This window comes from Zosterops lateralis, assembly GCF_965231275.1.
Source record: "Zosterops lateralis genome assembly, chromosome: 8".
Classification (NCBI taxonomy): domain Eukaryota; kingdom Metazoa; phylum Chordata; class Aves; order Passeriformes; family Zosteropidae; genus Zosterops; species Zosterops lateralis.
The window spans coordinates 32,332,831-32,347,544 of record NC_139768.1 but is presented as its reverse complement, the minus strand read 5'-3'; the positions used below and the strand labels follow the sequence as shown (position 1 = coordinate 32,347,544).

The 14,714-nt window shown below is 60.1% G+C and overlaps 1 protein-coding gene across 1 annotated transcript; it reads right to left on the bottom strand.

Annotated features, from left to right (window-relative positions):
- Positions 1-38: 38 nt before the first annotated feature.
- Positions 39-13,711, bottom strand: ADAM8 (ADAM metallopeptidase domain 8; the record flags this gene model as incomplete). The annotated part of the gene is given in 22 exon segments (XM_083866283.1): positions 39-197; positions 200-214; positions 408-564; positions 643-757; positions 869-953; positions 1,036-1,113; positions 1,200-1,386; positions 1,463-1,562; positions 1,684-1,879; positions 2,106-2,195; positions 3,323-3,500; positions 4,348-4,496; positions 6,088-6,169; positions 6,257-6,426; positions 6,999-7,067; positions 7,169-7,234; positions 7,628-7,814; positions 8,846-8,922; positions 9,001-9,079; positions 9,296-9,372; positions 12,436-12,545; positions 13,642-13,711. Coding segments are annotated over 22 exon segments (2,496 nt in total).
- Positions 13,712-14,714: the final 1,003 nt, after the last annotated feature.

The following is a 14,714-nucleotide window of genomic DNA, read 5'->3' as shown; positions in this document are numbered from 1 at the left end:
TGCCACCCCTCGGCCGGCGGCGGATGGAGCATCCTTGGTCACCTCCTGGCTGGGGGCGGCCTCAGGGCCACCTTTGGCGGGGGACACCGCTGGAAGGGCGTCGGTGGGAGGGACGGTCCCGGCGGGCCCTCGCCGTGGCTCGGCACTTTGCTCTTCAGCGCTGGGAGAGGTTTGCTGGGCGGCTTCGGCTTCTCCTGGCGGGAGAGAGACCCGACTGCCTCACCTGGGCACCGGGGAGGGGAGGGGAGGGGAGGAAGGGCTCCCCAGGCCACCATCCCGGGCCTCCCCAGGGCTGTGCCCGCACAGGCCGGGCTGGGGCCGTGGGGAGGGCCGGTTACCTGCGGGGGCCATCCCGGGGCGGCCCGAGGTGTCCCCGGCGGGCCGGGCGGCGGCCGCAGGGCCAGCACCGGGCTGTGTGCCCGCGCCGCCCGCGGGGCCGCCGTGCTGCTGACCAGGCTGGGCTGGCCGATGTCCCGCAGGGAGAGCTGCCGGCGGCCCGGGCGCGGCCGCCCGCCCTCCTGGAACAGCGGGTTGGCGAGGCCCGAGGGAGTCCCGCTGCAGCTCCTGTGGGACACGGGCACCGTGTGGGGCTGCTCCGGGCACCCGCGGAGCTCAGCCCCGAGCGGCGGAGACGGGAGTTACCCTTTGTGGGAGCGCCGCGCCGCCCTGGCTCTGAGGAGCACCACGCCGCTGCCCATCCCGAGCCCGGCCAGGGCCAGCACGGCCAGCACGGCCGCCAGCACCGCGCTGCCGCTCCCTGCGGGGAACAACGCGGGCGCCTGGGGACGGAGCGGCACCTCCCGGCCGGTGCCAGCCCCTCCCCGAGCTCCCTCCTCCTGGGGACACGCCTGGGGTGAGGGGACCCTACCTGCGGCTATCCCTGAAATCTCCTGCTCGCAGTAGGGCGCTGCCCAGCCCGGCTCGCAGTGGCACTCCCGCCGGTGGTTGCACACCTGCGAGGAGGAGGGGGAGAGCGTCAGGGCGGCGGCCGTGCCGGGGGCCCGCAGCAGCGCCGGGAGGGGGATCCCCGCGTACCCCGTGGTTGTTGCACTTGGCCGAGCAGTTCTTGTCGCCGTAGACCAGGAGGTTCTGGCAGCGCCCGGCGTAGCAGACCTGGGGGCAGGCAGGGGGGTCTGAGGCCGCCCCGGGGCCGGCGCTCACCCTGCCCCGGCCCGGCCCGGCCCCGGCACGGCTCTCACCATCTCCTCCCCGCACTTGGCGCCGGTGGGCACCAGCCGCAGCTCGGCCGCCTCGCCGGCGTCGTTGCCCGCGATCACCGCCTTGCACTTGAAGCGGCCGAGGAAGTAGCCGATGGAGTAGTAGCCGCTGCCGAGGATGGGCTGGGTCTTGTCGCTGAGGCACAGCAGCGTGCCGCACTTGACATCCCTGCGGGACAGGCGGCCGTGAGCGCGGCCGGGCCGGAGCTTTCCGCTGTCCACGGCCCCGCACGCCCCGTCCTTACTTGGGGCTGCACGGCTGCTTCCCGTACTCGGTGAGGCAGTGCAGGTGGACGTGCTGCTCGCTGTTGTGCTTGAAGCAGACGTCAGGAGCCACCTGCGCCTCTGCGGGACACGCGGGAAAGGTCACGGGGAGCCGGAGCCCGCTCTAGGATGGGCAGCGCCGCGGCCCGGGGGGCTCCGGGCGCGTCCCGCCGCAGGAGGATGGGCGGGGAGGGGACCCTACCTGCGCCCCAGAGCGCCCGGCACTGCTCGCCGTGCGAGGGGCAGGCCCCGTTGTAGCAGTAGCCGGTGCCGTGCTGGCAGGACACGCCGTTCTCCTGGAACACGTCCTCCGGGCACTCGGCGCTCAGGCCGCTGCAATGCTCGGCGAGGTCGCAGTCGTTCTTGCTGGCCCGGCAGAGCGCACCTGCCGCCTTCACCTGCGCGGGGAACAGGGGGGTCAGCGCTGCCCTGCCCTCGCTTCTCCAGGCACCGCAGCGCAGCAACGCCCCGGCCTGGGAAAGGTCTCCCCGCGCCCCGTGGATCCAGACGCTGACACTCTGCTGCTGACTGAGCTACTGCACAGCACAGAGGCTCCTCCAGGGCCCGGACAGGCTCTTCCCCTACTCAAGAGCCTGCCGAGCTGCTCCCCTGCGGAGGCAGTACCTTGCAGTCCTGGCAGCATTCCCCCCGGGCACACTCGGCTCCCTCTCTCAGCTGGCACGTCGTGGCGTTGCAGCAGCGGTCAGAGCACTCCTGCAAGACAGGGATGGACTGAAACCCCCCGGACGCCCCCTGAAGGACCCTTTCCTTCCTTTCTGAGGGGACCAGGTTGCCATGTCACCCATAGCAGTGTGGCTGCCACAGGCCAAAACCACAACATCCCATGTGGGGACCTTTCCTGCTGCCTCTTTATCCCTATTTCCAACACCAAACCAAAGCACCAGAAAGGGTTTTTTCAGAAGATGGAGCCTGAGCTGGGCCTCTGCATGTCTTCAGGAAGAAAAAAAAAGTGAAGATTTCTGTTCTCCCTGGATCAGGGGAACATTCCTTCAGGTCCCAGCACAGGGCTGTTACCAGGGGTTTATCCCAGAGGAATTGCCTGTCTGTCTCAATTCCACTCCCTCTCCCCGTGGTGTCCTGGCAGGGATGAGGAGCAGCTGAGACAGCTCTTGAAAGAACACCATGCCCTGATGTCCCCTCCTGGGTCACCTCTTTGAAGGACATGGGGGAATGTCCATCTTTCCTAGGCTAAAATCACATAAAGGGGGGTGCACATGAATATCCTCTGCCAGCTATTTTTTTGGCAGAAGAATCAGGAGCACAAGGGGAGAGTCTGCTGGACAGATCTCAGGTCCCTGCTGCCCATCCTCCTTCCCAGCCCTTTGGACTGCCCTTCTGTGGGAAATGGATTTGTAGAGAATTCTCAAAGCCTGACAGAACGCTCACATAGTATCTATCTGTATGCAAACTTTGAGACAGAAAATGCTGACTTAGAAATTCCATGGAATAGGACGAATATTGTTGAGAGAGAAATGGAACTGGAAACAAGTTTCAAATGATGGCCTTACAAATAAGAATAGATACTCTGGAGAAATAGAACTATGAAACATGCACTGTAGCAGGACCCACGAGGGGTAATTTTAGATGATTGGCTTTAAGGCATTGACAGCATTGTGTGGCAAAAGCTGATAGGCCAAGAAACACTTATAATGGAATGTAATTAGGAAATATTTTGGCTTCTGATTGCGATGGCGTGAATTAAAACATCTGTACCATCTCACCCTTTACATGAGATGGAAAATAGAATACAAGTTTTTAAAACACCTCTCAGTGCCCCCTCTCTGTGTCAGAACAAGGGGACAAGCCAGCACACTCCTCACCTGTGGTGTGCCGCAGTCGCACTGCTCTCCCCGCTCCACAAACTGGTTCCCACACACGGGGCCCCCGTACAGCTCGTCCGCCCGCGGCGCGTTCAGCAGGCAGCGGGTCCGCGGGTCCCCCAGGAACTGCCACATGTCCTGCTCGCTGCACCGGCTGAACAGCTTGGGGTAAACCAGCCTGAGGGGCACAGAGATGGGTGGTCACCTGTTGGAACCCTGGAGGATGAGAATTCCAGGCTTTCTGGGATAAAAGACCCTCAAGTGAGCGCTTTGTTTGACTTGATGCCATGGAAAAGGCTTTCAAAATTGAGTGACAGCACTGGGGTTGTGGGTGTGTGGTTTGAATGGTATTTCATGATCTCACAGGGTGAAAAACTTAGAATTTAAGGTTTTAGAACATAGTAATATATATGGGGCAGTATGGAGGATTTAAAGCATTGTCTAAGTCCTTCTTCTTCACCTTCTTCTTCATGGTTTCAGGTGTTTTTTTTCTAATTGGATGAAAAAGGCCCTCATTGCGGACCTTGGGTGATCAATTAGTGTGTCAAAAACTATAAATAATATATAAAACTATAAAAAAATATATAAAATCAATTATTGGGTCAAAAAAATAAATAATATAGGTGTCATCTCCTTATTGGATAGTTTATGCTTAAAAAGACCTTGGAAAGAGTTACACGTACTCCATTTTCTGTCTTGTTAGTTAGAGCTCACGACTGGTGAGACTGTAATATAGATAAGAATTAAAAAACACTGAGTCTGAACAAAAACCTGCGACTCCCGTGTGTTAATCTTGGCTCTAACATGAAGAAAAGAAGATAAGAAACCCACAGCCATGAGCAGAGAGCTCAAGGGGGCAGCTGGAGGGTCACCCACAGGCTCAGAGGCACCTGCAGTGGGGTGGGGTGGAATGTTTGCCCAGACCTCAGTGAGCATCTCACTGGTTTCCTCCCCACCAGAGCACCCTGCCAGAGGACCCCTGTGTGTTTGCTGCCCAGGGATGTCCCCCTGCCTCCCCTACTCACCCAACACTCCCTGCCATGACACAGCCCCCGTCAGCTTTGGAGATGGGGCAGCGGCAGCCGGCCACATCCTCGTCGTGGGACATGCCCAGGTTGTGCCCCATCTCGTGAGCCATGGTGGAGGCAGCCCCGATGGGGTTGGTGCTGTGGTCCTGTGGGATGAGGAGAGCAGTGTTGTAGGAATGCACTCCCACACCCCAGCAGGTGTTTCCATACAAGGAAAAATGGTTCAGTTTAGCTTGGAACGTGTAAGGAAGTTAAACTAGAATTTTCCACAACCTGCTCATTGTAATTGGTCCAGAGCCAGCACAAGAGCACTGATTGGGCTTTGGAAGTGTAGTGCAAAGCCTGTTGCCAATTTCATTGAGCAAGGAGCCAAAAAACCCACTTGAACCATCAAGTACTAAAAAGACTGCACAGAGGGGCTCAATCACTTTTTTAGACTGCCTTAGCCAGTGTCAGTGTTCTCTGCACTGTGTTCGACTTTATATTTCTTTTGGTCTATGATGTTTGTTATTTTTGTCATTATTAAAACATTTCATTTCACAAAGCATGTCTAAAGAAGTTGTCTCACTATTATTAGGCCACTCTGGGAAGTTGCAGGTCAACCCTCAGACTTGATAAATCTTCATGTCGCTTATTCCATTCTGCCCATGTGCAGGATTTTATCACAGTGTGGGTTCAATGCCCTTGTGGCTTCTTCACAGGGCCCTTGGGGCTCTGCAAAGTGTCTCCTCACACTGCCATGCTCAGGTAAAGGAAGATACAAGCTGGATGTGGTCCCACAGCCCCTCAAGACCCCCAGATTGGTGCCTCAGGGCTGTCAATGTGCTTAGACAAAGTGGCTGCTCCAAAAATGCTGATTTGTGGTGGTCCTGGGAGGCCACAGGTCCCACAGCCAACCTCTCCTGCTCCTGGGGAGGGATGAGGAGCACAGCCAGTCCTAGCCACCTGATAGCTTCCTAAAATCCCAGCTCCTGTGTCCATGGGGAGCTTCTCTGTGAGGCTTTCCAAGTGTACCAAAAATACCACAGGTACCCAGCTGGGTGTCCACAGCCCCAGCACTTCTCTGGGGGTCAGTCACTTAGGGGGTGTGTGGGAATTCAAGGCTCAGAAAACTCTCAAAACCTCATGCATGCAAGCCCAAATACAGCAGAGAATACAGAGTTCGACTTGAGGCCTTGGAAAAGACTTCCAAATTTAGAGACCATATGCAAGAATGTTGATTTGTAGTTTAAGCAGAAACATATTAAGCTAGGTAGTGGAGAGCTTTAAGGTTTTAAAGTGAAGATATAGAAGTAGTTATAAAGGTAATAAGAAGTTTTAAGGTGTAGTTCTGTAAGATTGTGTGTCACTATATGATTAGAGAAAATTGTCCCCATTGAGGCAGGACGTGTGATACAGTTTAATTAGCCATTGGTGTGAAAGTTAAAACAATATGTGTGGCAATAGATTATTGGCTAATAAACCTTTAAATCCTCTTGTAACCTGTGCTCTTGTGAGCACTGACCACAAACGCCTGGCGTATGTGGTGAAGACATTCTCACCCTTCAGGAGACTGAGGCTATAAATCATGCTTTAAGACTTCTCCCAGTGATCCCATCTCTCTTAAAATCCCAGTGAGGTGGAGAGGCCAGGGACCAAATCCACCCTTAAGGCTACAGGGAGGGAAAGCTGGGGATCAGAGGAGGAGGAGGTGGCTCTGGAAGGTGCAGGGCAGGGAGGGGAGGGCACAGGACCCACCTGGTTGACACCTCCTGAGTCCCTGGTGCACATCACCAGCTTCTTGGCCAGCCCCACGGTGTTTCCATGGAAATCAACGCCCCTGTGGGATTGAGATGCCACTGTGGCCACGTGCCCTGAGTGGTGGCAGGGCTGGGAGGGGGGCGAGGTGGTGGCCCCCTGTCCTTACGTGATCAGCTGGGCGTTGTCATGGGGCTTCTTCCGCAGCAGCTCCGACTCCCGCCAGTGCAGGAAGTTGTCCAGGGTCACCTCGGGGTTGGGGCTGACTGTGATCTTGTCCCTGTGGTTCCACACCTCCAGGCCAATCAGGGCCACCCGCAGGCGAAGGGGCTGGTAGAGCTGGGGTGGGACAGAGCCCAGAGAGCGCCTGGGTTGGGGCTGCAGCTGCAGAGGGGAGGCCCCAACTGCCCCAAGGAACTGCAGCCAAGCCCAGGACACTCCTCACTGGGCAATACTTTGTCACCCTCAATAAGTAACACAGGCTGGGGTGACCGTGTAGACAAGATTTTCCCCCAAAACCTCTGGGCTCCTTCTGGGCTGGTGAAGGCTGGGGTGCTGCTCCCACACTGCTAACCAACAAGTGAGGCCGAAGCAAAGCTATCAGGAAACCCACCATGGCCCAGTGCATCCATCCCTCCCCCTGTTGGAAGCCACTCTGACCTGAGAGTGGCCACAGGATGTGCTCCCAGGGGTTACAGGACAAAATTTCCCTTCCCTTATGGACAGAGCTGAGCCACTTGTCATGTCCACACTGCACATGTGGTTGGCCAAGGGATGTGGTCACCCTGCATCAGCCCACTGTGGGCCTGAGGTTGGCTCCAGCCCCACCACCCCACTCATGCCAACCTCTCTGGCACCTCCCCTGTGCCCACACTGGAGCTGGGAGGGCAGACCCAGAGCCCTGGGCTCACCTTGTCCACGTGGTTCACGATTTCCTTCATGCGGTTCTGCACGGTGCGGAGGTCCTTGTGCTTCCTGAACTGTGGGAAGGTCACAGAGAGGTTTCCAGGATGGCTTTGAGCTCCTCACTGCAGGGTGTGAACAGAAAACCCACAGGCACCCACAGCTGTCCCCACTTTACCTCCTGGTTGTCTGCCACCAGGACCAGCTCCACGTACCGGGGACCTTTCTGTATGGGACCTGATTTCTGAAAGGAAAGAGGAAAGTGGGGTTCAGCTTGCAGCTGGCCAAGCCAGGCAGCTCTCATGGGATGTGTCAGATCCTAGAGGACCTTCCAAGGTTAGCAGGTCTCTTAGCTCAGCTCTGGGATGTTGTTTTGCTGGGTTTCAGACTTCTTCCAGCTTGCATGCTGGAAAACCCAAGCCTGCTGCTGTGATAACACACCAGGCTCTGCAGGCATCACAGAGCCCGTGGGGTGGGAGGATGCTCCTGCTGACGGCACAGGATCCGAGGGCCTGTTCCCACCTCTGTTGGGCACTCTGCTGGGAGAGGGGCACTGCCCAGGGGCTCCGAACACCTCCATCCTCCCCGGCCCCTCACAGGACCCCGGCTGGGGAAGGAGCAGCAATGCAGTCCCTACCCAGCGGTGGAGCTTCATGGCAGCAGGGATTTTGGGCTCGCGGTCGTACTCCAGGATGGCCCGGGGCTGCCGGCAGGTGCCGCGTTTCCCCCGCAGGTGAGCTGCTCGGTACACGGCGTGCCGCCCGGCCACGGCCCCCTCCAGCGGCTCCAGCAGGAAGGTGGTCTCATTCACCTGAAAAAACCCGCTGGAGAGAGAGAGAGAGGGCAGGTGTCAGGCTGGATAGATAGGCAGGACACAGGCAGACCCTACACACAGCCCTGGAAGTGCCTGTGGTGTGCTCCATCCCTGGAAGTGTGAAAGGCCAGGTTGGAGCAACCCGGTCTAGGGGAAGGTGTCCCTGCCCACGGCATGGGCTGGGACTTCATGAGCTTTAAGGTCCCTTCCATCCCAAACCTTTCTGGGATTCTGTATAAATACAGCTGCCAAACTGGCTGCTGGGCTGGGAGGGGACCAGCTGTGGCACCCACAGCACAGGGAGCATCTGGCCCTTTAGGCAGCACGAATGTCCTGGGCTCCAGCAGCTGATCCAATAAGGATGGATCCAGCAATGCACTCCTGCCCGGAGCTCCTGCCGTGTCAGGGCCCCACTCTCACCCCATTGCCATGAGTCAGCCCCCCAAAAAGTGCCGTGCGCCTTTCCTGCCGGGCACCCAGCCAGGGTCAGCACCTCCAGCAGGAAGAGGGATGTCATCTTCCCTTCCGCGGGGGAAAGCGGAGCTCTCACTCCATCAGCACGGCCGGGGCTGGGTCACACCAGCTCACCGGGGCTGGGTCACACCGGCTCACCGGGGCTGGATCACTCCGGCTCACCGGGGCTCTGTCACTCCGGCTCACCGGGGCTGGGTCACTCCGGCTCACCGGGGCTGGGTCACTCCGGCTCACCGGGGCTGGGTCACTCCGGCTCACCGGGGCTGGATCACTCCGGCTCACCGGGGCTGGATCACTCCGGCTCACCGGGGCTCTGTCACTCCGGCTCACCGGGGCTCTGTCACTCCGGCTCACCGGGGCCCTGACACTCTGGCTCACCGGGGCTGGGTCACTCCAGCTCACCGGGGCTGGGTCACTCCGGCTCACCGGGGCCCTGACACTCTGGCTCACCAGGGCTGGGTCACACCGGCTCACCAGTGCTCGGTCACTCTGGCCCAGGCTGCCGTGAGCCGAGGCTAGGCGCTGTCCCCCAGCCCTTCACAGGGCTCCAGGGAGCCGAGGCCGTACCTGAGCCCTCCGCAGGTGCTGATGCTCGCTGCCGAGCCGGGTAGTCCCCGCACGCGGCCCTGGTAGAAGCAGTGATCCTGCCAAGAGAGAGAGCAGAGGTGTGGGGGCTGCACCCACAGGGGTGGGAAGCTGCTCTGCCCGGAGCCAGCCCGTACCTGCGTGTCCGGCGTCTCCGTGATCTCCGAGCCGTCGGCCGAGTAGTGAGTCTCGGTGTAGTGCTGCCCCAGCAGCGCCCTGCGGGGTGGGAAAGGGGCGTCAGCAGCCACCCCGCTTTGGGGGAGAACGTGTGGGGACTGTGACCTGCCCAGGTGGGTTTGGCATGCAGGGAATGAAGTGCTCTGGGCTGAGCTCACCGGTGCAGTGACACCAGGGCTTGGAGAAGGGATGCTCAGGGCAAGGGTGGGATGCAAACCCCCCTCAGGCCACCCCACCGTGCCCACCTGCACTCACCTGTTCTTCTCCAGCCACAGGAGGTATTCCCTGCCTTCGGCACGGACACCGTAGAGGACGTGGTCGGGGTAGGTGCTCTGCATGAAGGAGAGGTGCCATCAGAGGTGTCAGCAGGAGCCAGAGCTGCACCAGAGGGGCCCTTGGCCCCTGTCCTGCCCAGAATGGGGACAGGGTCTGTGTGCGCCCTGCCGAGGGACCGGGAGCTTGGCCGCTCACCCTGGGGGCATCCAGCAAAGACACAGGAAATCAGAAGAGAAGGAAGAAAGGCTGTGGGCAATAACGCAAATCCCCGGCACATCCTGAGATGAAGAACAGGTCACCCGCAAGGAGACAGAGTCAGCAAAGTCTGGTTTCCCGTGTCTGACACATGGCTGCAGATGGCCGTGCCAGGGACTGAGGTTTCCTACTCATCAGTCACAGAGCTCCTTTTTTGGGGTCTGAGTTCAGCACTTACTCACCAGCTGAACCACAAAGATCCCTATGGCTCTTATCAGCAGAGACTGCTTCCTCCCTGACTGATCTAACACGCCACATCACGTTTAGGGAACAGCCTTCCCTTGGCTCTCCTCAGCCTCTCAGAGCAGGTTTTGGTATCACTGTGTCCCAGATCCCCTTTGCTGGTGGGAGGGAGCCAGGGTGGCTGTGTCTCAGCTTGCTGAGCCCTGAACCCTCAGGATGGAGATGTTCCTACAGGAAAAGTGTTTCCCTCTGGGCTCTATTGTGATCTCCACCACCAGAGGCCCCATATCCCACTGGGGTCACTGGGAAAAGGGTCACCGTCCTGTGTCAGGCTGGGCCCTTGCCACGAGGGACCTGAGACATCTCCTGAGGGCACATCCACCTCTCCTGAGGGCACATCCTCAGCCTTTGCAGAACCCAGGTGTGGAGAGAGCTGAGCCAGAAGCAAAGCAAACCTTTCTCATGGGGCCAGCATTCCTTGGGGATGAGGTGTGCTGCCTCTCCCTGGGAAGGATGACAGCACTGGCTGTCATACCATGGCTCAGCATTCCCAAGGGGGTGATCTGCACCCTGGAAGGAGCCAGGCTGAGCAGAAAGCCCTGCTGACTCAGTGCCAGCGGGGCCAGGTGAGAGGCTTTGCCTGTCACTCAGCTGCTCCCATTCTCCCTGGTTTGCAATTCCAGGCCAGCGTGCCCGCGGGTCCCTGGAACATTCTTCTCTTATGAACAGCGTCTCCCGCCTGCCCCGACCCCTGCCCGCCAACAAAGCCACCCTTTGTTATTGTTGGCAACGCCAGGGCCAGAAGAGGTCTTAAGGAATGGCAGGAAAGAGCTTGGAAGGGGGTGCTGGGTCAGGGAGCGTCTCTTGGAGACGACCGCAGGGCAAGTTTAAAATAAAAAGTCCTGATAAAGCTTCTCTGAATCACCCCCTTCCTCATTAGCATGGGCTGTGCAAGGGCTCCAGATGGAAAGGCTTTGGGAGCAGCCCTGGGAGCCCCGTGGCTGTGCTGAGCCAGCACAGCAGAGCCACAACCAGAGTGCAGGGAGAGGGGAGGAATTTCTTCCAGCTGGTCTCAGTAAGAGACCCAGAGAGCTTGCAGAGGACGGGGACAGGATGCCCCATCCCACCCGAGCTCCGGGTGTTGCTTCCCTGGCTGGGAAGAGACAACAGGCCTTGCAGTAGGGGTGGGGCTCACTTCTCCAGATCCCTTTCCATGAAGAATCCAGATGTGCCACTCTCCCTGCTGTGCTGCTGGGAAGGCTGGCACCCGGGAGGTCCTGTGCTGCAGGACCAAGGGCTCCACCCTGTCTGTAGGGAGGAACTTTTGGATTTATCAAAGTGGAGGAGGTAGCTAGTCTGCTTCAACCCTCACCTGGCAGGTGGCCCTGCTGGCCCAATCCCATGTGTCCTGGTCACTCCGACACCAGAACCAGCTCCTGGTGTCCTGTTCCCCTCCTGGCTACAGGAGGAGCCAGCATGGAGAACACCCATCTCTGTTTCACAGGGGCTTGATGGTGATCAAACCTCTCTGAGACCTTCTTCCCCACCCCAATGACCAGGAGAGCAAACCTAACCTCTCTCCAAGGGGAAAAAAATAAAGGCTTGGAAAGCAGGAAGCTTTCTATCCTGGACAAGGCAGACCAAAGCCAAGACCAAACTCAGGTGCCACCCATCAGACAGCCCCCGTGGCAGTCCTGAGGAGCCCAGCCCGTGGCAGATGTCTCTTCCAGAGGGATCCCGAGGTGGGTGAGCTCCCCTTTCCAGGGGGATCGCTGTGGAGCCGCCCGGCGCACGCCCGGCACAGATGGAGTCTCTAAATAGCCTGGGGAATGTTTATCTCGTGGACGAGTTTAGGTTTCTAGAGCAGGGAAAACAGATGCTTTTGGGGAGTGTTTTTGAAGCTAGCTTATCAGGAAGGGTTTGAATCACAGAGGAACGTGCTGTATGGCACTAGGGAGTTTGTGTCCCCGGTCCCTCCATCCCCACAGGCTAAAATTGGAGCTTTTGGGGTCTAGAAAAGGAATAAAAAACAATTGGCTGAATTTCACTGTAAGGCAATGAGGAAAGTGTCTTTGAGGTCAAGGCATCCTACAGACGGCAACATCAAGCACTCCAAGCTCCTGACTCAAACCCCATTCCTTCCCCCAAATTGCCAGGTTTCCCAAGAAAAACAGTGCTGGATTGCTTTCATGTGGATTTCTGCAACTTTCTGATTCTTATTTCTCTGTCCCAGAGGACAAAAAAAGCCCCAACTTCAGCAAACACAGCAAGAAAAGTGCTTACAGCTCCACGAGGCTTCACAAACCCCTCCTTAAGGAAAGACCAGATGTCACAAGATCAGGGCAAGGCTGCAAGAGGTGGCACGGCTGGGTCATGTCTCCAAAGAAAGCACTGGAGAAAGCAGCCCCTCCCCCCAGGAGTACCCCCCGCTGTCTGCAGGTCCTAATTAGACCCAAACCAGCCCAGAAAAGCTGATCTGATCAACTGCTTCAGCATCTCCATCCTCTGGAGCAGAAGCAAGGCAAGGAAATGGGCAGCACCTCATTCTTTCGGTGCAAGGCTGAGGGAGTCTGGTCAAATGGTGGATCAAGGGGTGGTGGGACAAGATCCCTGCGGATTGCAACCCCCCGGCCAGATTCCCTGGAAAGCATCGAGGGCGGCCGTGCCCAGCTGTGACTCACCGGAGGCGAAGAGAGGTCCCTCTTCCCCCGGGGCACCGGCAGCTCCCGCGGCAGCATCGTCTCGTACCTCTCGACGTGGGGCAGCTGCTCCTCCAGCCCGGCAGCGGAGCCTGGGAAAAGCCCAAGGGCTTTGAGAGAGATGCCCGGGAACAACCGAGTCATAGAATATCCCGAGCTGGAAGGGTCCCACAAGGATCACTGATCCGGCTCCTGGCCCCACAGAGACACCCCAACAATCCCACCCTGGGCACCCCTGGGAGCGGTTTCTAAACCCTCCTGGAGCTCTGGCAGCCTCGGGGCCGTGTCCATTCCCCGGGGAGCCTGGGCAGTGCCCCAGCACCCTCTGGGGGATGAACCTTCCCCTGATCTCCAGCCTAAACCCTCCCTTCCCCGTCCGACACAGCTTCCCGCCGCTCCCTCGGCTCTGAGGCCAGGGGCCAACGAGGGCAGCCAACACGAGCGTGCGGGGATGAGCCCAAAGAGCAAGTCCTGAAACACCTGCTGGGAACGCAACGGGCTCCAGGGAGCTGCAGCCGCCCCAGCCCGGCGCTCACAGAGCGCTCAGCACCACCTGAGAGCCAGCAAGTCCCTTTGGGGCAGAAAGCCCCGCCGAGCCCCCGGCGCGGCAATACGGAGACAGGTTTTCCAGCTCCCCATGGCGATGCCACCGCGTGTGACTCGGCGTCTGGCGGCTGTGGGGGCTGTTTGGGAGAGCGGCTGGTGCCTGCGAGGCTCAGCCCCCTCCCAGCCTTCCTTGGATGTCGGAACGGGGAATTTCTGCCATAAACCTTTTGCTTTTCCCGGGAGCCCCGAACGCCGGGCTCGGACGGGGCTGGGTGCTCGGTCCGGGGGTGCCCACGGCTGGGAGCCAGACGAGCCACGGGCGACCTCACCGGCCCAGTGACCGGGGACCCCCAGCTCGCCGCGGGCCACCGCTTGTGACCCTCCTGTCGCCTTCCCGAGGTGCCCGCGCGGCCCGGAGGCACCGGGACCATCCCCGTGGGGTCGAGCCTGGCCCGGGGCGTCCCTTCTCCATCATCCTCCCCCTCGGGTGGCGAGAACAGGGGTGCACCCCGGTACCCCGGGGGAAAACATCCCCATCCCGCGGTGCCTGCATCCCGCTGCCTCCATCCCTGCCCCACGCCGGGGTCCTGCCGCTCGCCCCCCGAACTCCCCGCCCGCCCGGTCCCGGGACCCCAGGCTCACCGCGGGCCGGCGGCGCCAGCAGCATCAGCAGCGGGAACAGCGGCAGCGGCAGGAGGAGCGGCGGGGCCATGGCTCGGAGGTCCCGCCGTGCCCCCGCTCGCCGCGCCGCCGGCAGCCCCCGCCCGCCGTGAGTCACCGAGAGCCGCGGACGGGACGGGGCGGGGCGCGGCGGGACGGGCCGCCCACGGCGGGGGACGGAGGGATGGATGGCGGGGGACACCGGGAGCTGGGGGGACACGGGCTACCGGCGGGGGCTGTGGGGCACCGGGGGCTGCCCACTGGGAATAATGGGCTGCTGGGGACATCACGGGCGTCCGTGGGGAACCGGGGAGAGCCCGCGGGGCACCGAGGGCAGCACGTGGGGCGTTGGGGAGCATCCACGGGCACCGGGAGGTGTCCGTAGGGAAATGGGGACTGTCCCCGAAGCGTTTGAGGGAGGGTGGTGTGGGGCATCACAGGGCTCTGTGGGGCCTTGGGGACTGTCCCCAGGCAGTCACTGGGGGCCGTGGGGAATCCAAAAGGGTACAGGGGCACCTGGAGGGTCCGTGGGGCATTAGGGAGGGGCCACAGGGCATTGGGAACTACCCGCGGGACACTGGAGGGTCCATGGGGTGTTGGGCAGGGGTCAGGGGGCATCAGGGGACAGTCCCTGGGGCACTAGGGGAAGATACAAAAGGTTCAAGGGAAGGTTTGCAGGACACCACTGAGTGTCTGTGGGACATTGGGGACTGTCCATGGGCATCTGGGATCGGGCTGTGGGGTATCCTGGCTGGCTGTGAGGCTTTGGGGAGGGTCCATGGGGCATGGAGGGACTGGATCAGTGGGGTGGTGGAGGTTGCCCACAGGACATTGGGGTGGGGGGACACACCAAGTGCCATTGGGGACTGTGTGTATGGCCCTGAGGCAAGTCCAAGGGGCATGAAGGTGGGTCCCCAACCTCGTGGGACACGTCCTGCAGCTCTGCAGGGGGACTCGGAGCACTGGGGCAGCTGGACTGTCACAGGAGGCACTGGAGCTGGGATATCAGGGCAGAGAGGCCAGGCACGTTTGTGTTTCTGGGTGCTTCAGGCCAG